The sequence below is a fragment of the Pleurodeles waltl genome, chromosome 5 (assembly GCF_031143425.1).
Source record: "Pleurodeles waltl isolate 20211129_DDA chromosome 5, aPleWal1.hap1.20221129, whole genome shotgun sequence".
Classification (NCBI taxonomy): Eukaryota; Metazoa; Chordata; class Amphibia; order Caudata; family Salamandridae; genus Pleurodeles; species Pleurodeles waltl.
In genome coordinates, this window is record NC_090444.1 from 1,396,348,767 (window position 1) to 1,396,371,082 (window position 22,316).

General features: G+C 45.4%; 1 protein-coding gene across 3 annotated transcripts in view; it reads left to right on the forward strand.

Annotated features, from left to right (window-relative positions):
* IMPG1 (interphotoreceptor matrix proteoglycan 1) overlaps window positions 1-22,316 on the forward strand; it is a 1,628,305-nt gene that overhangs the window by 736,172 nt on the left and 869,817 nt on the right. For all 3 annotated transcript variants that reach the window (XM_069235643.1, XM_069235645.1, XM_069235644.1), the window contains exon 6: window positions 5,595-5,677. In XM_069235643.1, the coding sequence (XP_069091744.1) occupies window positions 5,595-5,677 (83 nt within the window). The remainder of the gene's footprint in view (window positions 1-5,594; window positions 5,678-22,316) is intronic.

Genomic DNA, 22,316 nt, shown 5'->3' on the forward strand with positions numbered 1-22,316 from the left:
TGGAATAGTCAGGAGGGGTATAAGTTTGCAAACCTTGTAGCATCTTGGTACTGTCCTTGGCAGGAGCCTTGGTCTTTTTGGGAGACACTGGAATTAAAGTGGTTGGGTGAGTGCCCCATGCCACGTCTAGCCCTGGTATGAATCTTGGAAGAAAAACCTTTTTTATGGTGGGCTGCTCTTTATTAAAAAATTGATAATTGCGACAAGTTTGCCTACTTCCCTCTAAAGGGGTCCCCAAACAACCCCCCTGCACAGATGGGCCCAATTCCGAGAAGGCCAAGTCTCCAAGTTTTGGATCCACCTTAATCAAAAGAGAATGTTGTCTCTCTCCTGAGAGCATGCAATTCACATTGCCTAACAATATGACTGCTCTCTGTGCCCATCGGAACAGACCTTTGTGAGATATGAACTCCCCTGACTGTTTCGTTTCCTCTCCATATCGAAGATCTTCATCATCGGCCCCGTCAGATCCAATAACTTATCTTGACAAGACCTCTATGAGCAATCTATGCCCTTCTTAGGGTTCTTGAATATAATTTGTCAAGAAAGTAATCATGTGCTCCAGAAGTTTACCAAGCGTTCTACCCACGTACCTTGCCACTTTCTCAGTGGGAGATCAAAAAGAAGACCTAGGGTGAAGGAATACATCCAGATCCAGCATATCCGCCAGCAGTGAGTCCGAGGCAGCAGAAGGAATGTGAAGAGTTGAAGCTTCATCTGTGAGGGACGCCAAGGCCTGGAAGGACCTGGGTCCCTATCCGTATGACCTTGCAAATCATCATCCTCTGGAGGAGAGGAAGGCAGCAGACCCAAGGACCCGGCACCTGCAATTGAGGTTGTGCTTGTCAGAAATCCTTTATGAGGTGCTCAAAACATCCTTATCAATGCCCTGACCTGCAGGGCACTTAACCGTCTGACGTGACACTTTATTATGCTGCGCCTCAGCCTGCTTCTCAATTTTTCGCTCTGGGGTGCCAGGGCCATGGAAACAGCCTGCTGTATGGAGGCGTCCATTGCTTGACAGATCTAAACATCCAACAGTAGAAAGCAAACATTGTCCTCTTCCACTTAACTACCTCTGCGGCTTGCATGGCAGAATATTTATGGTGCTAGGTAGCCTAGCTAACAAGGCAAGTCACAGACTCAAGATAATGGGACCACACCCTACCACCAAATTCAGAGGGAAGGACATTCTTAGCTGGTCTCAGTGGTGCCATAGGGCTTGATAAGAGATCAAGGCCCAAGGTCTCTGTTATATAACTCAAGCATGCTTTAGGTCAGCTCAATTATCTACTGAATAGCTGCACAGTGTACAGACATGTGAAAAAGGAATAAAGACTATGGGGCATATTTATACTCCGTTTGCGCCGAATTAGCGTCGTTTTTTTCGACGCAAATTCGGCGCAAAACTAACGCCATATTTATACTTTGGCGTTAGACGCGTCTAGCGCCAAAGTATGGGCAAATAGCGTCATTTTTTTGCGTGAACGCCTTCCTTGCGTTAATGAGATGCAAGGAAGGCGTTCCCGTCTAAAAAAATGACGGCGACGCAAATGCGTCGTATTTATACTCCCGGGCAAAAATCACGCCCGGGAGTGGTCGGGTCAAAAAACCCCGCATTTGCGCCACTTTTTAACGCCTGGGTCAGGGTAGGCGTTAAGGGGCCTGTGGGCTCAAAATGAGCCCACAGGTGCACTCCCCTGCCCCCAGGGACCCCCCCTGCCACCCTTGCCCACCCCAGGAGGACACCCAAGGATGGAGGGACCCATCCCAGGGACATTCAGGTAAGTTCAGGTAAGTATACATTTTTTTTTTTTTGGGTGGCATAGGGGGGCCTTATTTGTGCCCCCCTACATGCCACTATGCCCAATGACCATGCCCAGGGGACATAAGTCCCCTGGGCATGGCCATTGGGCAAGGGGGCATGACTCCTGTCTTTACTAAGACAGGAGTCATTTAAATGGCGTCTGGGCGTCGTAAAAAATGGCGCAAATCGGGTTGAGGCGATTTTTTTGCCTCAACCTGACTTGCCCCATTTTAAGACGCCCTAACGCCATTTTCCCCAACGCCGGCGCTGCCTGGTCTACGTGTTTTTTTTCCATGCACACCAGGCAGCGCCGGTCTGCTTGTGCCGGCTAACGCCATTCAATAAATACGGCGCCCGCATGGCGCTTCAGAATGGCGTTAGCCGGCGCAAAATTTTTTGATGCTAAACTGCGTTAGCGCAGTTTAGCGTCAAAAAGTATAAATACGGGCCTGTATTTGTCCCATCTGCTTCTAAAAAATAACATGGATTAGATTTCATGTTTCCAAGCAGACTTTATGACAGAACATGTCATCTTGCTTTAACCTGTAATGTGATATTAATTTAGTAAGCTTAGATTGGAAGATATGAGGTGAAGTTAAATTCCTGTTATCTATGAGCCTTATGAGAGCTATGGGATTTGAAATATATTATGATTTAGCTAAGCTGAACTTCATTGCCAAAGGAATACTTAACTGTGTCTTGGTCTGCATCATATTCTCACCTTTTGCGCCAATTGCTTTTCAACTCTACTTTGAAAGGAATCCCACACAATGCCCAGGGTGGCAACAAACAATTTGCTTGCCAAGTGAGTACAGATGGGTTTAAAAAAAACCTGTAGCCTCTTACCTTATTCAGATTAGACTTTCAGAAGGTTCTGTAGAGCCATGCCGTGGAGGATGCCTGGACCAAGTCTTGATTTAGGGGAGATGTTTTAGGGATCTCAACCAGTAAAGTGAAGGGTGGGGCTAAGAGGGAAAGAAGAGCTCTACAGAGCACCATTTTGGATTTCTTATACATAAAACTCCAGGACCAATGCCAAATGTTCACTATAGTCACTTTCTCTTAGGAAGATCTTACTGCTTCGGCCAACCTACTATTGGGGTGCTAGAGGTTCCACAGAGAAACCAGTTTATGTTTAAGGGTCCGATTGCATGGGTTTGAGCAGTTCAGTCACAGCTCTATTAGAAATTGGGTATCTGGTTGGCAGAGGTATGCACCCTGTCCAGGCAGAAACCATAATCCTAGTCAGGGAAAGTCACAAACACCCCTAGACTCACCCTCTAGTAGCTTGGAATAGAGCACTCAGGGTTCAATAAAACAGTAAAACAGTGATAACACCACACAAAAATAGTTCATACCAGGTTAGTATAACAGAGCTTAATTTAATGAACAAAATAAGACCAATACTACAAAAATCCAATAAGTAGAACCTAAGTTATGAAGTTTTAAAGACTAAACTGCAATACAGTGCTTAAAAGCCAGAGATATCTGGTCGCACTACACCGCGGGTCCGATATAGTCCCAGGTAAGTCCTGCTGCAGTTTTACCTTCTGATTTTTCAGGCGAGAGGTGGGGTTCCAGTGCAAATGAGCCTATTTGCATTAGTGAAGAACCCAAAAGCATGCTTTCAGGTTCAGAAAAACAGTTTTCGAGGCCCCAGGTCCTGAGAGGTGCCACTTGGGGGTCAGAAGCTCGTAGAAGACAGGTACCGGAGTTGTGGGTAGCCTGTTATGTCCCTGGGGATCAGATCAGGAGGCAGATTATCCCTTGGAGTCACTCTGGGGTCCTGGGTTCAAGATGGAGTGCAGTTCCAGTTCTCCTTCCCAGGCCAGAGGCAGCAGGCAGCAAGTGAGCACATCAGGTCACCAGTTCCTTGTAGGGCGTCAGTCCAGCAAAGTAGAAGACCTTGTAGCAGCACAGGAGTCCTTCTTTCTGGCAGTGTATCCATAGGTCAAGAAGTGTACTGAGTTGGTGGTATCAGAGGCCCAATACTTATACCCAGTTAGGTCATTTAAGTGTTGGGAAACTTCAAAAAAGATTGTTAAAGTACACAGAAGTCCTCCCTTCCTGTCCTGGCTCCAGACTCACTACAGGAGGGCATGGAGCCCTTTGTGTGGAGGAGGCTTCAAAGAAAGGTCTTTGACGTGCACAGTGTTCCTCTCCTCCTTCCCTGGCTCCAGCCTCACCACAGTGGGGTATGCAGCCCTTTGTGTGGGGTCCGAACACTGCCTATTTAGGTGTAAATGTAAGCTCCTCCCTCCCATCCTGCCCAGGATGGCCCTACAGTCACACCTAAATTTCCTTTGTGGATGGCTGTCTGGAGGGAATACAGAAAGTCCAGCTGCCATACTACTCAGAGCACCAAATGGTTAAAATAAGAAAATGGTAACTTTCTGAATGTGACATTTTCAGAATTACAATTTAAAATCCAACTTCAACATAAATTGTAATTTTAAATTGGGATTCCAGAGACACAGAACTTACAGGTCCCATATCGTCCCAATTGGAAATTACACTTATAATATCTAATAAGGTAATCCTTATGTTATTCTATGGGGGAGACAGACCTTTCAGTAGTGAAAAATGCATTTCATAGTTTTTCACTACCAGGACAGGTAAAACATAAAGCACATCTCCTACTTTTTAATCACACTGCACCCTGCCCCTGGGCTCTCCAGGGTAAACTCTAGGGGTGACATACATGTATTAAAAAGGAAGGTTTATGCCTTGTAGGAGGTTTAACTTGCCAGGCTGACATGGCAGTCTAAAAACTGCACACAGAGGCTCTGCAGTGGAAGGGCTGAGACTTGGTTAAGGGGCTACTAAAGTGGGTGACACAATTAGAGCTACAGGCCCACCAGTATAATTTAATTTACAGCCATATGTAGTGCATTTTGCTAGGCACTTATAAGTAAATTAATAGGTCAATTGCGAATGAGTCGTTATCATGTTTAGAGAAGAGAGCACATGCACTTTAGCACTTCCTAGCAGTGATAAAATGCTCAGAATCCTAAAACGAACAAAGACAAGGTCAGATAACGAGGATGAGGGAGGCAAAAAGTTTGGAGTGACTCTTCAGAGAGGGGCATTTTTCAACAAGCTCCCATTGAGACTGTTGTCTCTATCAAGTCTGATTCGTTATGCTGGGACATTATGTGTGCCATTGCATTTTTGCTGTAGAGGCAAGTTAATTTCCCTGTACAAATCCACTCAATCATCAATGACTAATAGTTTAGAAATTAGATACCATGCACTCATTTCCAAGCCAGAGAAAATATTATACAATCCATAGACCAAATTCAGGTTTATACTAATTAAAAGGTAATAAGTAATGACTTTATAGAAAGACAGGTGGGTTTTGATAGACTCTCTGGGGGACTGCAGTAGTAGATGTTGTTTCTACACAATGTACCTTACAGGTTTCTCTGGGTTCCACAATACTGTAAAGAGTTGTGCGAGAGGACAGTATGGGAGCAAACCTGTCCTTACCAACACTCATCCACCTAAAATGTCTCCAAGGGCAGTTTATGTGACCCATTCTGTTGAGATTTTCCACGACTTCTCTAGCTTCCCTGAAAAGAGATATGTAACAGAAATGAATAATTATCAGAATACAGTATAATAATGAGATACATCCTGATGTAATTTCAACATGACAGTCTTATTTGGCTTTATAAATTAAAAATTGCAGGAACAGGTGAGTTTGTACTGAAATTAGTAAATTTATGTCACTATTAAACCATAAGCTCTGAAATACATTTTAAATAACTTCTTTCTACTCTTACAGATACACCACCAACAACTATTGCATCCACCCCAAATGAGCCACTCTTGAATGAAATTGTCAATGACACCAAGTCTCTATTGAAGGTGAGAATACTCCTTCTTCTGTGAATGTAATACTTCTCACAAGTGCTCAGTGCTCAGAACAACATGTGGCTGCCATATGTGTCCACTTTCACAAGAATATTGTATACGCCGGAGTGTGGATTTTTATATCTTAAAATGTATTCTAATCATCAAATAATTGGTCATGTAGACCTTTGTTAGTCGACAAGGAGAGATGTTAAGGAGCTATTGTTTTCATCAATTACCATGAACAGTGAATTCTAATAGGGGCTTCACAAGAATCAAGGTAAGGTGTCAGTTTTAGAAACCCAAATGAAGGGATCCGATGAGAGAATGTGAATGCTTTGTTATGAAGCCTTTGTACTCATCCGGTCTTTCTAATCTCCCATTGCACTGTGAATTTTGTACCAACATGGTTTTCAGTGCACCCACAGCACCGTGTGTATCCTGCATCCTTCAATTTTGGGTTTCCTTGAGCAGTTTTAAAAAAAACTTTAAGTATTTGTTTTTTTTTTAAATTATGCAAATATTAATGTTGAGCTGGATGGATTTGAGGCTCTTGGATGTTTAAGGAAGGGGGTGAAGTTAAGGGTCTTTCCCAACAAAAAACAAAAACACCATGCATCCTTCACCCTTTTGGTATTTCTGGAGTATTATTGACTATTTATACGGGTCTTGGGGTTTTTGATGGTATCAGACATGGACTGCAAAGAATTTATGGATGTGACTCAACAAGACTGAAGGATTTTAAATATGAGTTTTAAATCAAAATGCCATTTAGTATGCCAATCCTGATTCTTCCCTTATAAAGTATTTTAGCTGCAGATGGAGGTAGTTTTCATGTCATAGGGGTGTTGTGGTTTGGGATGTGGAATGTATTTTTTTACTTAAAATGTTAGATATGTTTGCCAAGTGCGTATGATTTTAGCATTGTTAGTTATTTTTATGTTTCAGGATTTATTAGCTTAATTTCTTTATTAGTAGATAATGTAGGTAACTCATTGAAGGTAGTCTACACCTAAAAATGTTGTAAACTATTGGACTTTGGAGAGTAATTGTTCATCTCTTGAAATAGTTTTTAGAAATGTTTTGTTGTAGACTTTCATTTCTTGGAAGATTTGATCTTTTTCAGAGTGTCCACAAAATGATATCAGGCAGCATGTTTTTTTTTTTTAATTGGACTAGCAAAAGGACTATGCCAGCTCTGTATGTCATTATTAGTTTTTGTACCCCCATCTAAGAATTGTGTACAGCAGTTCTACTAGTCCATAAAAAAACATGGTAATCTTTGGTGACCCAACTTAGAAAACCATTCCAATTATCTTAGAAATAATTTGGTAATGGAGACAATTTCTCTTCATTGTGATTAAAATAATGACTTTGAGTTAATGCAGTGAAATATTCAGCATTGTGCTCAGTGAGTACAAATGCTAATGCTGCTATTTTTTTAATTCAAATTAAAACTTACTGTCTGACCTTTATTCATCTGACAATGATGTTTTTTCAATTTTGAGCCAGATTGCTTGAGAAAAAACTCATCCCTAAATTTGTGAATTAGGGTTAATTTTTTTATGACTGTTATCAATAATTGATATTCCCACATTATTTTCCTGGGGTAATTGTGTTGGTTTAGTCAGTAACCATCACTAAATATTCACTGTAGATGGAAGCATGTGGGATCATAATCAATATTTAAAGAGGCATACTATTTTCATTAATCTTCATATGAATGGTGTATTGTTAGGCAAAACACTGCCGGCCGTATCATGGGCAATGATACGGCCTGGCGGTGTTTTGCTGGCGTGGAGCTGCTGCAGACAGCAGCTCCACCTTACTGCTGTGTCCGCTGCCATGATCGTTGACTTTATTCTGCCAGCCTTCTGGCGGAATTCCATCTGCGGTCATAATGCGGGTGGGCGGCTGGTAGCCACGGCGACGGTATGTTGGCCAGCAAAACACCGCTGACCGTATCATGGGCAATGATACAGCCTACTAGTGTTTTGCTGGCGGACGCTGCTGCTGGCAGCAGCACCGCATCCCGTCTCCTGCCGGAGGACCCCCTGCAAGCAGGTGAGTCGGGTTCTCCTACAGGAGAAGGGTGTGGGGTGTGGTGTGTGCGTTTGTGGGGGTGTTGTGTGTGTGGGGTGGGTGTCTGTTTTGCATGCGTGCATGCGGGTGTGAGTCGAGTTGAATGAGTGTGTGAATGATTGAATGTGAGTGTACGTATATATTGTGTGTTGTGTATGCGTGTGTACGAAAATGTATGTTGGTGTGTGTTGCGGTGCATGGGTATGTATTTGTGCATGCGTGGGTGGATGTGGGTATGCATGTGTGTATGAGTTTGTATGTGTGCGCGTGTGGGTGTGTAAATGTGCGGGGGCAGGAGAGGGAGGGAGTGAGTGGGGGAGGGTTTAGGGAGAGGGGGGCGGTGGAGACCAATATCAGTGCCAGGGAAGGAATTCCCTAGCACTGATAGTGCCTACTGCCATGGTTTTAGTGGCGGTACGCTTGCCAAGAAAACCATGGCGGTAGGCCGGGTCATAATCCCGAGGGTGGGATTGTGACGCCCGCCAGCCTGGAGACCAAACTCTCCAGCCCAGCGGCCGTTACCACCTTGGTGGACGGAGTAGTACATTGCCAGCTTGGCTTGAGCCAAACCGCCAATGTCATAATTTGGGAAAAGGTACCGCCAGCCTGTTAGCAGTACCTTTCCCCAAATTACCGCCGACTGCCAGGGTCATAATGAGGGCCTTAGTTTTGTATTCACATTTATTACTTTGGAGAAAAAATATAATTTTAAAATATGTATGCAATTTTTTTGACAAAGAAAAACAGAAATATTGCTTAATTTCCTTTGAATGATTAGGTGTTTTCCTTCAGAGCAGAATCTTTATCTGAGGGAAGTATTTGTTATACTTCAGTAGTGACTTGTAGTCGGCACTGTTGTTGATTTGGTAGATTAAAATTGTGCTTTACTACAAAAAGAAGAACCATCCAGTTATTGTTTTTAACATATAGAGACATATTTCAGCTACAGGCTTTTTGTTTCTTTTCATTGCGCTTACCTAAAAGTCCAGATTGGTGGCACTGTTCTGCCTGTGTTATGGGGCTCATTCTGGAACATCCTGAAATGGCAATGTTCTTCGCATGAGTAATCACAATATAGTGGTTATTGATTTATAAATATTTTAAATGTCTCATTGCTTTTAAAGTAGTTTTTTAAAGTCATAAAACCTTACAGTGCAGTATTTGGATCCCTGTACAAACACATGTTTTCACATGGATTGGAACTACCAGTTGTGTGATAATTATCCCACTCTTACAATTTTCCCCTGATAAATGCTATCAAACCTACCAAAATGTATTGCAGCAAAGGGCCAGAAAAAAGGTAAAATATGTGGTGTTTGGTGTGTCGATTCTGCATATTATACCCCATTTTCCACTTGAAAACTTGGAATAGGAAGCATTTACCATGTGTGATAAATACCGCAGCCTATGTTAATGATATTTACCTTTTGTGGTGAGTACTCCAACCTATTTCAACAAGCTATAATGAGGGTCTTTGATTAAAGGAAAACTAACTCCACATTGGAAGTAGGCGTAGTTAAACATTGGCATTTTGTAAATCCCCAAAAAAAAAAAAAAATAGTATACATAAAGTAACATGAATTGTAAAATGCAATGAAAAACACTTGTACCTCATCTTTTTAATTGCAGGCAAAATGGTGTTTGAAGATCTCCCTTGGGAGAGACATTCTGTTTATGTTTTACGTAGTTGGGATTTTAGGTCTGGCTGCTGCGCATTCTCATGCTTCTCTGCAGAAATTTCAGTTTTTTATTGGGTCCGGCCTAATTGTGGAATGGTCGCTTTAGGTTGAGATCTCATGGTGATGTGGAAGTCTGCAGATTTTTATTTCATTATGGAAATCTTGTGTCAAGAAACAGCGCTGTGTGGGGGCTTGTGTTGCTAACAGCCGCCGCTGCGGGTGTTGCATCTCGTTTCTCCAGCCACGTTGGGTTGATCTCCCAGCTGCGATGCAGGTGGAGCATCGATTTTAGCCCAGAGGCCGGCGGCGTGTCGTTTATCATCCACGAGGCGGTTGGTGTGTTGAAGGTTTCACCGCATGGCTGTCTTTGCGTGGGCCCAGAGATAGGTTAGGGCACCACTTGGCGGGCAGGACTCTCAGCAGAAAGCCCAGCTGCTGCCAGAGAGAAGTCCTTGTTCTGCTGGGACTTCAACAACTGGAGGCAAGCTCAATTCAAACCCTTGGAGATTCTTCACCAGTGGGAAGTCCATCAAAAGTCAGTCTTTGTCCTCGCTCAGGTAGAAGCAGCTACTGCAGGCCAACCCACCAAAGCACAGTCACAGGCAAAGGGGCAGTACTCCTCCTCCAGCTTCCCCAGCTCTCCACCCTGGCAGAGGTTCCTCTTGGTTCCGGAAGTAATCTGATTTTCAGGGGTTTTGCGTGCTCTTCTTATAACCCTTTCTGCTTTTAAAGTAGGTCTACTTCAAAGGAAAGTCTCTCTTGCTTGTAAGATCCTGCCTTGCCCAGGCTAGGCCCCAGACATACACCAGGGTTTGGAGACTGCATTGTCTGAGAGCAGGCAAAAGGAGGAGTGGTCACTTTCAGGTGTAAGTGACCACTCCTCCTCCTCTCCCTCCCAGCACAGATGGCTCATCAGGATATTCAGGCTACTTCCCAGCTCCCTTTGTGTCACTGTCTAGAGAGAAGTGCCCAGCTGTCACACTGACCCAGACAGAGAATCCATAAACAGGTAGAGTCACAGAATGGTTTAAGCAAGAAAATGCCTACTTTCTAAAAGTGGCATTTTCAAACACACAATCTAAAAACAAACTTTACTAAAAGATGTAGTTTCAAATTGTGAGCTCAGAGACCTTAAACTCAGTATTTCTATCTGCTCCCAAGAGGAATCTGCATTTTAATAATATTTTAAGGCAGCCCCCATGTTAACCTATGCGAGAGATAGACCTTGTACCGTGAAAACCGAATTTGGCAGTATTTCACTGTCAGGACATTCTAAAACTCATTAATATATGTCCTACCTTAAACATGTACTGCACCATGCCCATGGGCTGCCTAGGGCCTACCTTAGGGGTGCCTTACATGTAAGAAAAGGGAAGGTTTAGGCTTGGCAAGTGGGTACACTTGCCAAGTCGAATTGGCAGTTTAAAACTGCACACACAGACACTGCAGTAGGAGGTCTGAGACATGTTTACAGGCCTACTAATGTGGGTAGCACAACCAGTGCTGCAGGCCCACTAGTAGCATTTGATTTACAGGCTCTGGGCACCTCTAGTGTACTGTACTAGGGACTTACTAGTAAATCAAATATGCCAGTCATATAAAGCCAATTACACATATATTTTACATAGGAGCACTTGCACTTTAGCACTGGATAGCAGTGGCAAAGTGCCCAGAGTAACAAAAACAGCAAAAACAGAGTCCAGCACACATCAACAACCTGGGAAACAGAGGCAAAAAGTTAGGGGAGACCATGCCAAGGATGCCAAGCCTAACATGTGTGTCCCCAGCTGAAAGTGGGGAGCAACTACCCAACCTCATGGAAGTTCTCATCCCTAAGGCGGAAGAATCTGGACAGTACACCAACATTGGCGTGCTCTGTACCAGGGTGATGTTCCACTGTAAAGTCCATCCCCTGTAGCGAAATGGACCACCTCAACAATTCTGGATTCTGACCACTCATCTGCATTAACCATCTGAAGGGACTCTGGTCAGTCTGAACCCAGAAGTGAGTCCCAAAGAAGTAGGGACTTAGCTTCTTCAGCGCCCAGACCAAAGTAAAGGATTCACACTCTATTGCACTCCACCTGCTTTCACTGGGAAGTAATCTCCTGCTAATGAAGGCTACAGGTTGATCTAGGCCCCCTTCATTAACCTATGGGAGTACTGCTCCTATACCATGCTCTGAGGCATTTGTTTGCACAACAAACTCCTTGGACTAGTCAAGTGCCTTTAGCACAGGTGCTGTGCACATGGCAGCCTTCAGGGCTTCAAAGGCAGCCTGGCAAGCCTCTGTCCAGATCATCTTCTTTGGTTGCTTCTTAGAAGTCAACTCATTCAAGGGGGCAACAATGGTGTCATATCCCTTGGCAAACCTCCTGTAATAGCCAGTGAGGTATAAAAAGGCCCTCACCTTAGTCTGGGTCTTGGGAGGCACCAGAAAGCTGTCAACTTTTTGCTGTAGGGGTGCCATCTGGCCACTCCCTGCTGTGTGTCCCAAATACACCACTGACCCCTGCCCTATTTGGCACTTGCTTGCCTTAATAGTGACACCTGCCTTTTGCAGGGCCTACAACACTCTTCTGAGGTGCTGCAAGTGTTCCTCCCAAGTGGAACTGAACACTGCAGTCTCATCCAGGTATGCTGTGCTGAAGTCATCCATCCATCCCTGGTTGACAAACCTCTAGAATGTGGAAGGGGCATTTTACATTCCAAATGGCATCACTTTAAACTGCAAGTGTCCATCTGTAGTAGAAAATGATGACCTCTCTGATTTCCCCCTCAGTTAGGGCAATCTGCCAATGCCACAACATCATATCAAATGTGCTGAGGTATTGGGCAGCTCCAAACCGTTCAATGAGCTCATCAGCTCGGGTGATGGTGTGCACGTCAGTTTTAGTGACTGCACTGAGACCTTGGTAGTCCACACAGAACCGGACTTCTGGGGTGGCACCAGGCACAGCAGCCTTTGGGACCCAGACCACAGGGCTAGCCCAAGGACTGCTAGAGAACTCAATGACTCCTAGGATTAACATCTTGAACACCTCGTCTTTGATGCTAGCCCTGACCTTATCACTCACCCGGTAAACCTTCTGTTTAATGGGTGGACTTTCCCCAGTGTCCAAATCATGTGTACACAAGTGTGTGACCCCTGGGATCAGGGAGAACAGGAAAGCAAACTGACTCAATACCTGGCGACAGTCCCTCTGTTGTTCTGAGGTCAGGGAGGGGGAGAGGTTCACTCCCTCCACAGATCCATCTTTCTATCCAGCAGACAAGAGGTCAGGAAGAGGCTCAGTCTTCCTCCACCCCATCATCTGTTGCTAGGAGCATGGACAATTCAGTCCACTTCAAGTGTGGTTTGAGACGGTTCACATGCAGGACCCTTAAAAGGTTCCTGGGAGTCTGCAAGTCCACCAGGTAGGTGACGTCGCTCTTGTGCTCCACCACCTCAAATGACCCAGTCCACTTAACCTGGAGCAACATTCTGGTCATACCATCGTTTCATGTCTGCCTGGCTTGCTTCCAGGTTCTCTTGGGCGAGAGTGCTGAAGCAGGCAGTCTGGTTTCTGAAAGCCACCATTTAGCTAAATACATCCTGGGGATGTTTACCTGGGGCTTTCTCGAAACCCTCCTTCACAAGACTCAAAGGTCCCCTGACAGGGTGGCCACATAGTAACTCAAAAGGACTGAATCCAAGCCCTTTTTGAAGCACCTCCCTGTAGGCGTACAGAAGGCATGGCAAGAGGACGACCCACTTCCACCTCAAGGGCTGTGACAGGCCCATGATCATGCCTTTTAAGGTGCAGTTGAATCTTTTAACCAGAACATTGCTTTGGGGGTGGTAAGGAGTGGTGAACATATACATTACTCCACATTCCTGACACAGAGACTTCATACAAGTAGATATGAAGTTGGCATCCCTATCAGATACCACTTCCTTGGGGAACCCCATGCGGGTAAATACCCCCATCAATGCACAACCCACCACAGGGGAAGTGATTGACCTCAGAGGAATGGCTTCTGGGTACAGAGTGGCATGGTCCACCAAGACCAGAATGAACCTGTTGCCCATGGCTGTGATGGCATCCAGAGGCCTCACAATGTCAATACCGACCCTTTCAAAAGGGGTTCTAACCACTGGAAAAGGTTGGCGGGGACGCTTACAGCTCCCCCCACTTTTGCCACTTGCCTGACAAGTCTGGCAAGACATGCAATGAGCATCTGAGTGACAGCTGAGTGCCTGTGCATTAGGGGCCAGTACAAGTGGGTGACAGCCATTCAGATGTCTTGTCTTGCCTTAAATGTCCAGCTAAAGGCACATCATGAGCCATACCCAGTAGGAAGGCTCTGAAGCACTGGGCTACCACCAGCACATGGGCTGACCCACGCTCAGCAACCTTAGGCTCATTATACAGGAGGCTTTCCTCCCAATAAATCAAATAAGATCCTGTCTCCTTGCTAGTTGCCTGTTCTGCTGTCACAAACCCACTAGAGTAGGGTATGTCCTCTGTACCTCACAGAATGCCTCCCTTGTCGGTCCCCCTTCCTGCTGTCACTGTGACAGCTCAGGGACCTCCTCCAGTTCAGCCACCTGTTCCCTAGCAGACTCCGGGGTGTCACCCTCGGGCTCTGCCTTCTCCCCAACCGTGGGAACTTCTGGGGCCGGTTTTCCACACCCCTTGCCCTTCCTCTTTTTGGTGGTCCCCTGGGCCACTGTTTCAAGCTCCAGTGGCTCCTGACCACTCTGACGGGCTGCAATTGACCCGGTGGATACGCATACCCACCCAGGCAGACCCAACATCTCCAAGTGTGACCTGTGTTCCACCTCTTTCCAAGGCAAATCCTCCAGGTCATTGACAAGCAAACAATCCAGAGGCATGGTTGGACTCACAACTACCTTTAAGGAACCTGAGACCCCCCATTCAAAGGGAACCTGCGCCACTCTGCACAGGTGCTCTGAGTTGTCCATTGCAACTACTTAGTGAAGTACAGGGGGATCTATCTGCTCTTCAGACACTCCTCACTGTAGTCACCCTGGCTCCTGTGTATCTCAGAGCCTCCACCCTCTGACCATTAATGGTCACCCACTGCCTTTACCTTTTAGTGTTCTCAGGTACTATGGTTCTCTGGACCATCTCACTCTACCCTAGTGAGACAAGGGTCTTCTCAGCTGGCTCCCACCCACCTAGAACCAACTCCTCCCCAAGCAGCACACTAGCCAAATCCTTTGACTGAGCATCAGTGGGTGCCGGTGTACTGTTGGGGCATTTGGGGTCCCCCCTCACATGACCCACCTGGTCACATGCACAACACTTACACTGGGGACCCCATTCCACAGGTTTCCCTTTGGAGAACTTTGCTTTCTTTTCACTGGGGGGTTGGGAATCTATACCTTGGGAACTAGGTCGGGCCTTTTAGAGAACTCCCCCTGTTTACGCTTATCCCCCCTTTCTTTTGAGAGGGACCCTGCCCACCCTTGGTGTGGTCTCCCCCATACCTCTTCTGGACCTTGGTGCTCTCCCAGTGGTCCGCTTCCAGCACAATCTTCCTGGGGTCAGTCAGCATGCTGTCAATTAGGTGCTGGTGCAACTCTGGAAAACATAAAATGTACAAGTGCAACCTAGCAATTAAATTGTAAAGCCCCTCATACATTGTCACCTTACTGCCCTTCACCTTACAATCCAGTGACCTGCAAAAAGAATCAACACATTCCAACCATGTTTGGGATTCCTTCTTCTTATAGGACCTACACTTGTCCTTATACTGCTCAGGGTTGAGACAATACCTTGTGAGTAGGGCATCCTTCGTGATAGAGTAAGTGAGCCCCCAAGGATCCCCTGAGGATGTCAGTGTATCCCTCCCCTCTACCTCAAAGTGCTTACACAGACCAGCTCCCCAATGAGCTTCTGAGACCAGATTCATATGGAGAGCAAACTCATACCCCTTGAAACACAAGAATATGTAATCCTCCCTTTTGTAATCCTTCACAAAATCTTTAGGAATGTGCGCCCTTCTCTCAGGCTGCACTGTGACATTGCTGCCACCATCCCTACTGGACTGGCTCCTCTGATCTAGCTCCCTCAAGCTGAGCTCATGTGCCAGTAGTATCTTCTTTTCCTCTACTGCCATCCTCCTTTCTTTCATCTCCTTTTGCATCCTAAACTTTTCTAACTCCAGCTGGTGAGCTGTCTCTGTCAGTCTGTCCTGTAACTTTTCAGGAGTCAGACCCTTGGATGACACATTGCTACCTGCCATGGAGACCTTCTCCCTGGACATAAAAGGCCCACCCACTATACCACTGTGTATGGATTGCACCTCCTCACCCTCCTCCTCCTCAACAAAAGTGAAAGTTCCAAAGCAGAAAAAAAACAGTTCCCAATGAAGTTCAAAAGTCAATAAAGGATCAGAAAAAATATGTAGGTAGGAAAAAACAATCCAAAAGAGAAAAAGCAAAAACAAGCTGTATGTGATCACGTAACGGTCTGCACTGAAAACAGTAATGTACACATAATCATGGTATGTCAAGTACAAATACAAGTCCAATACCAACCGCTGATCACCAATGTTAGAAATTGGGTCTTTGGTTGGCAGTCAGGTTACCCCCTGTCCAAGCAAGGACCCTCAGTCTAGTCAGGGTAAAGGAGAATCACCCTCAGTTAACCCCTGCTCACCCCCTTAGAAGGTTGGCACGAGCACACAGGCTTAACTTCAGAAGCAATGTGTAAAGTATTTGTACCAACACACACAGTAACTCAGTGAAAACACTACAAAAATGATATAACACAGGTTTAGAAAAATATATAATATTTATCTAAACAAAACAAGACAAAAATTACAAATATCCAACATACACAAGTCAAGATATGATTTTTTAAAAGAACAACGCCCTAATTATGACATATGGCGGTAAATGCTGCCTACCACCACGGCGACGGCCGCCACAAGACCGTCTCCGTGGCTACCTACCGCCCGCCAAATTATGACCATAGCCAGAATTCCACCATAAGGATGGCGGAATTCTGGCTATGGTCATGGCGGCGGACGGCGGAACGGTGGCGCTGCTGCCAGCAGCAGCGCCAGGCCAGTAGACCTCCGCCGACTGTATCATGATCCATGATAGGGCCTGGCGGTGTTCTGCTGGCAGACGCTGCTGCTAACAGCAGCACCGCGTCCCGTCTCCTGCCAGACGACCCCCTGCAAGCAGGTAAATTGGGTGCTCTGACATGGAATGGGGGTGGAGGGGTGTGTGTGTATGTTTCTGTGTGCGTGCATGCAAGTGTGCGTGTATGTTGTGATGTGTGAATGCGTGTGTGCTTGTATGTATGTCAGTGTATATGGATGTGTGTGTGCATAGATGTATGCATGCATGGGTGAATGTAGGTATGTGTGTGTTTATGCGTGTGTATGTCTGTGCATATAGATGTGTGTATGTCTGGGGGAGGTCGGAAGGGGGGAGAGGGTGGGTGATGACTCTTAGGAGGGGGTGGAAGGAGACCCCTATCAGTGCCAGGGAAGGAATTCCCTGGCACTGATAAAGCCTACGGCCATGGATTTGTGGGAGTAAAAAAGCCATGGAAACCATGGCGGTGGGCGGGGTCATATTAACATGGGCGGCCTAGTGGCGGCCGCCGGGCTGGAGACTGTAGTCTCCAGCCCGTCTGTCGTTACCGCTGTGGTGGTTGGTGTGGTATATTGGCTGTTTAGCTTTTGCCAAACCGCCAATGCCATAATATGGCAGTATGTACCGCCGGCCTGTTGGCAGTACTATCGCCACTATAACACCGACCGGTGGGGTCATAATGACCCTCTAAGAGTCTTAATTCTTTAGAAAACAGTGAAAATGTTATTAGCGAACAAACATACCTGGGTAGTATAAAATCTAAGCCACAGGGGCGAGCATGCATCGATTTCTCCTCTGGTCGGTTCGGGGTGTGTCGTTCATTCTCTCCCACAAGAGAGCATTCTGGCGATCTGGATGGGCACCTTGGGTCCGGGTAAGTTTTGCGATGGTTTTCTGTGACCAGCAATGTTGCGTTGAAATCCGCTCACACAGTGTAAAAAAAAAAAACGTGCTGCTTGCGGGCTTGCTTCATTAACAGCAGCTGCTGCTGTTGTTACGCATCGTTTCTCCAGCCGCGCTGTTTTGATCTTCGAGTCGCGATGCAGGTAGAGCATCGATTTTAGCCACGAGGCCGGCGGAGCGCTGTTTATCAGGTCTGTACATGGATTTTCTGTTCTTAGCTGCCAGCTTCACCTCTCAAAGGCCCAGGGACTGGTTAGGGTACCACTTGGCAGGGCAGGAGTCTCACAGAGGGTCCAGGTGCTGGCAGGAGAAGTCTTTGATGGCCCTGAGATTTCAAGAACAGGAAGCAAGCTCAGTTCAAGCCCCTGGAAATCCTTCCCAAGCAGGAATGCACAACAAAGTCCAGTCTTTGTCCCCTTTCACAGGCAGAAGCAGCAACTGCAGGATAGCCCAACATAGCACAGTCACAGGCAGGGGAAACACTTCTCCTCAGCTCTTCAGCTCTTCTCCTTGGCAGAGGTTCCACTTGATTCCAGAAGTGATCTAATTTTCAGGGGTTTGGTGGACTCTTATTATACCCCTTTCTGCCTTTGAAGTAGGCAAATGTCAGAGGAAAGTTTCTTTTGTTTGTAAGATCCTGCCTTTCCCAGGCCAGGCCCCAACACACAACAAGGGGTTGGAGACTGCATTGTGTGAGGGCAGACACAGCCCTTTCAAATGTGAGTGACCACTCCTTCCCTCCCTCCCAGCACAGATGGATCATTAGGATACCGGTCCAACATTCAGGACCTACCCTCCGGAACGGCATATCGAAGGGTAGGTCCTGAATGTTGGACCGGTAACTCCTAATAATTAGCCGAGTCCTTGGAACGTGCCTACCAAGGAGCCTGATCCCGACTTGGGGATGGGCGACCTGACTTTGACTTAGCCAGTTTACTTCAATGTAAGTGACCGGTTTATATATATTTTTTCTACCTCTTATATTGTGATTTTTGTTTATCTGGAGAAGAGCTGACTCACGTCTTAAGTTATTGGTCCTGATGAAGCGTCATTGGATCCGTGAGGACCTCACGACACGAAACATGTTGACCCAGGTTTAGGGGGATTTCTAGAGTGATAACCCTCCTAGTTTGTTACTCTTTGAAAGTAATTAAGCATCGACACTCAATCTATTACTTTCCTTTGTTTTTAATCTTGGATTCATCCCTGACTATTGATTAAAATGATAAGATATGCAGTGATGAATAACCAATTTTATCTATAATCTTGTCTGTTCTCTCCTTTGTGTGCTGGTGCCCGAATGTAGACATGCCTGTCCAGATAGTTTGAACTCACCAGTCACTATCAGAACAGTACGGCTTGGTGCCCCCTGTGGGGAGCCTGTCAGGCGTTGCACAGCCGGCCTGGCGAGGAGCAATTCCCGATGATGATGCTAGATATCCACAGTGATGCTTGAGGGCCTTTGCTCCTGATATTTCAGGTCTCCTTAGTCTCTTTTGCGTGGAACAGTGTACTTTTGTTTGTTTTACTGTTTCATTCACTGGTATCCTGCCCTCGAGCGACTGTTCAGAATGGTTGTTCAATGCAGGGAGAGCACATGCTGCAGAAATAGAATGACAGTATTTCTGCATGTGTACTTGGATTCACCTGCTTTCATTCAGGGCCTCCTATTGACCCTAGTCTCTACACACTCACACCACCTCAGGGGATGTGAAGAAGTGAGAGCTTCTGTCAGGCCAGTTAATAGTCTGGCTGGTCCATCAAAGTTTATTTAAGGTCCATCCCTTTCAGTTACTTTCTCACTGATGTGTAGGAATTATGTAGCTCCTGGGCTTTTTCAGTGTACTGAGGAAGAATAGTATGGGTTGGTTCTTGTACATAGGTGATCTCATTTTGCATACATGTTGTAGGAATATGTCACAATAATGGTGGGTGACTACTTGTACGATTATAGCTCCGGGCACTGCATTGAAAGGCAGAAGTATTGCCAATGCTTGTGTGCCCTTTTAATCATAAATAAGGTAGAGTCTCCAGGACTTTGAACTACTGAAGATCAGTCCTCAATGAAAAGTTCAACGGCTGCCCCAAACACTTTCTCTGGGAGGTCAATGCATCTTGGATTATTTCAACACTCCTTTCCAGTTTCTATGCATTTTCCCACAGTTTCTTTCAAACCTTTGACTTCATGCTGAATCTGACATGTTCTTCTGGCTCCTAGACCCTTCCCACAGTTTTTCTCAGTCCATTTACAGAGATTTCACCTCAGGGGATCTTCCTTTCCAAAACCTCTCTTAAAACCCTGATTGCCAAAATATTGTTTCTCATGGACAGATCCACCATTTCTTTTTCCCCTTGTCCTTTTAGAGCCAACACTGTGTTGCCTCCAGTTCTTGGTGAGGTGCCCTGTATTATTTTGTTGTCCTCTGAGGGTGTTGTGGCTTTGTCTTTACCAATGATGATATCTTGTGTTCTACTATGTTAATTCCTGAAGGGCAGTGGCACTTCCCAGGGTCTCATTGCACTCAAGAAGTTAAATAGTTACAGGTCTTCTTTTCAGTTCCTAAGGAACATGACTGACTCCAAAGAAAATTCACCCTGACTCTCCTCTTAATAACCCCTTTTATATGTTCTCTGTGGCAAATCACTTTGGGTGGTGGAGTTTTAGAGTGATCTTATTAGCCCCTTATTGTTGTACACTCTGTATTTCCCCTCTCTGGTGTCGTTATTAACAGGGTCACAGTCAGAATATTGAGGTGGGAGGGTAATGTAATCCCTCTCTTTCCTGACTATGTTCTCAGAGGTAAACAACGGTGAATCCCTGACTTCTGTATTCTGGAGAGACACAGCAAGGTTTCCTGGAGTTTGCAAAAAATGGAAAGGTCTTTCATAAGACTTGGTAACAAATGCTTCAGTGCTGTTGCTATAAACTGAAAAACAAGGCCTTCTCTGGACAAATCCTGGCAGGATTTCTAAAAGGGTGACCATCAAAACTATGTGGATCGATGACCCTTCATTGTCATCCTTAACACAAATACCATGACAATAGAGAAGCACAAAGCCATTCCCAAATACAGCACTGCTTGCCAGGAAATCAGAATTAACAAATAGTTTTGTTTTCCTAACTTTGTTAGAGGCATGCTGTGTCTGATTCTTGCATTTTCTGAGGTCTTATTTGAATTTGGCCAATCTCTATACCAAAACTTGAGGGAGCAACACAATTGCTATTGTAAGCTTTCTCAAGATAGCTATGATTCATTGGCTTCAAGGAACCAAGAGAGATCATCTTGGAAATCTTACGCTGGGTTAACCTCAACAGATCTGATTGCAAATTGAATCAGAGAGCAAGATCAACTTTCTCACCATAACTCTTAAGTAATATTGTGGCACACTAGCGTGAAGCTTAATACCCCACTGAAGTATATATTGTAGTGAACCTTGCTCTGACTCAATTCAACAATGGCACTGGTTCAACTTTACCATTCTTTAGTAAGAGTAACTGTGAATTGAGATATTTTCAGATGAGGTATTGCTCCAAACATAGCAGATGTAGGTGCATCAGAGGAATAGGTCTTTCCAGAAGATTGACAATTGCCCCATGTTTTCTTGCTTTTGTACGGGGATTTTTATGGGAAAATTGACAAACATGAGCACATTTTCCAGCAGACCCCATGCTCATAAATATACTGCAGGTTGTCCAGCTACCAGAGAAATTATTGCACAACAACTTTGAAAGGCCCAACCTATTTAGAGCTGACCCTCAAACACTCTGTTGTGACTGCCATAAAGACTAAAGTCTAAGATGGGAACAACAATAATTTATTCCACTCACTGGGAGAACTCTCACTGCTCATCAGGAACATTGTGCTTTTTTCAGAAACAAACATTCAACACAACACTGCTGCATGGCCAGAAATTCACAAAACTAATATGGCCATGAAGGCAGGATCACAATTAGAAACTTTATATGTAATTTATGTGAAAACTACAACTTTTAGGTTTTCAAAGAGAACCTTTATTGTTAATTAACAACATGTTCTCAAGCAATATAAATACAGATATATACAGAAGAACAAGACATGGAAGAGCTGTATAAATACACAAACAGGCATGCAGATAGATAGGTCATGTGACTTCCTTTTGTTTTCAGCACTGAATTGTACTTTAGGTACTGTAGGAAACTGGGTTACTGGTTGAGGGGATGAAACTCTACTCAATCAGCAACCACAATTCCTGTGAGGGTGAAACACGAGTAAACCCCTGTTAGAAATGGGGTCTTTGATTAGCAGTCAGGTTACCCCCCTGTCCGAGCAAGGACCCTCACTCTAGTCAGGGTAAAGGAGAATCACCCTTGGTTAGCCCCCGCTAATCCCCTTGGTATCTTGGCACCAGCAGGAAGGCTTAACTTCAGAAGCAATGTGTAAAGTATTTGTACAAACACATACAATAACTCAGTGAAAACACTACAATATGTCACAACACAGCTTTAGAAAAATAGATAATATTTATCTAAACAAAACAAGATAAAAACAACAAACATCAAATATGCACAAGTCAAGATATGAATTTTTATAAGCACAAGAGTCTTAGGGCCTCATTACAACCTTGGCGTGCCCATTTCCACATCCCCACTGGGCCAGCGGGCGGAAACAGAGTTTCTGCCCACCACCCAGTGGCCCACTGCCAAGTGCATGGGCAGTGCAGGGGCCCCCAGGGGCCCCGTGACTCCCCTTCCCGCCAGCCTTTCCATGCAGTCTCTACCGCCATGGATGGGCTGGCGGGAAGGGGATTCATAATCCCCTGGAGCTGATTGAAACCGCCAGGACAACCATGGCGGGAAACCGCCAGTCCCGGCGGTGCGACCGCAGCGCTT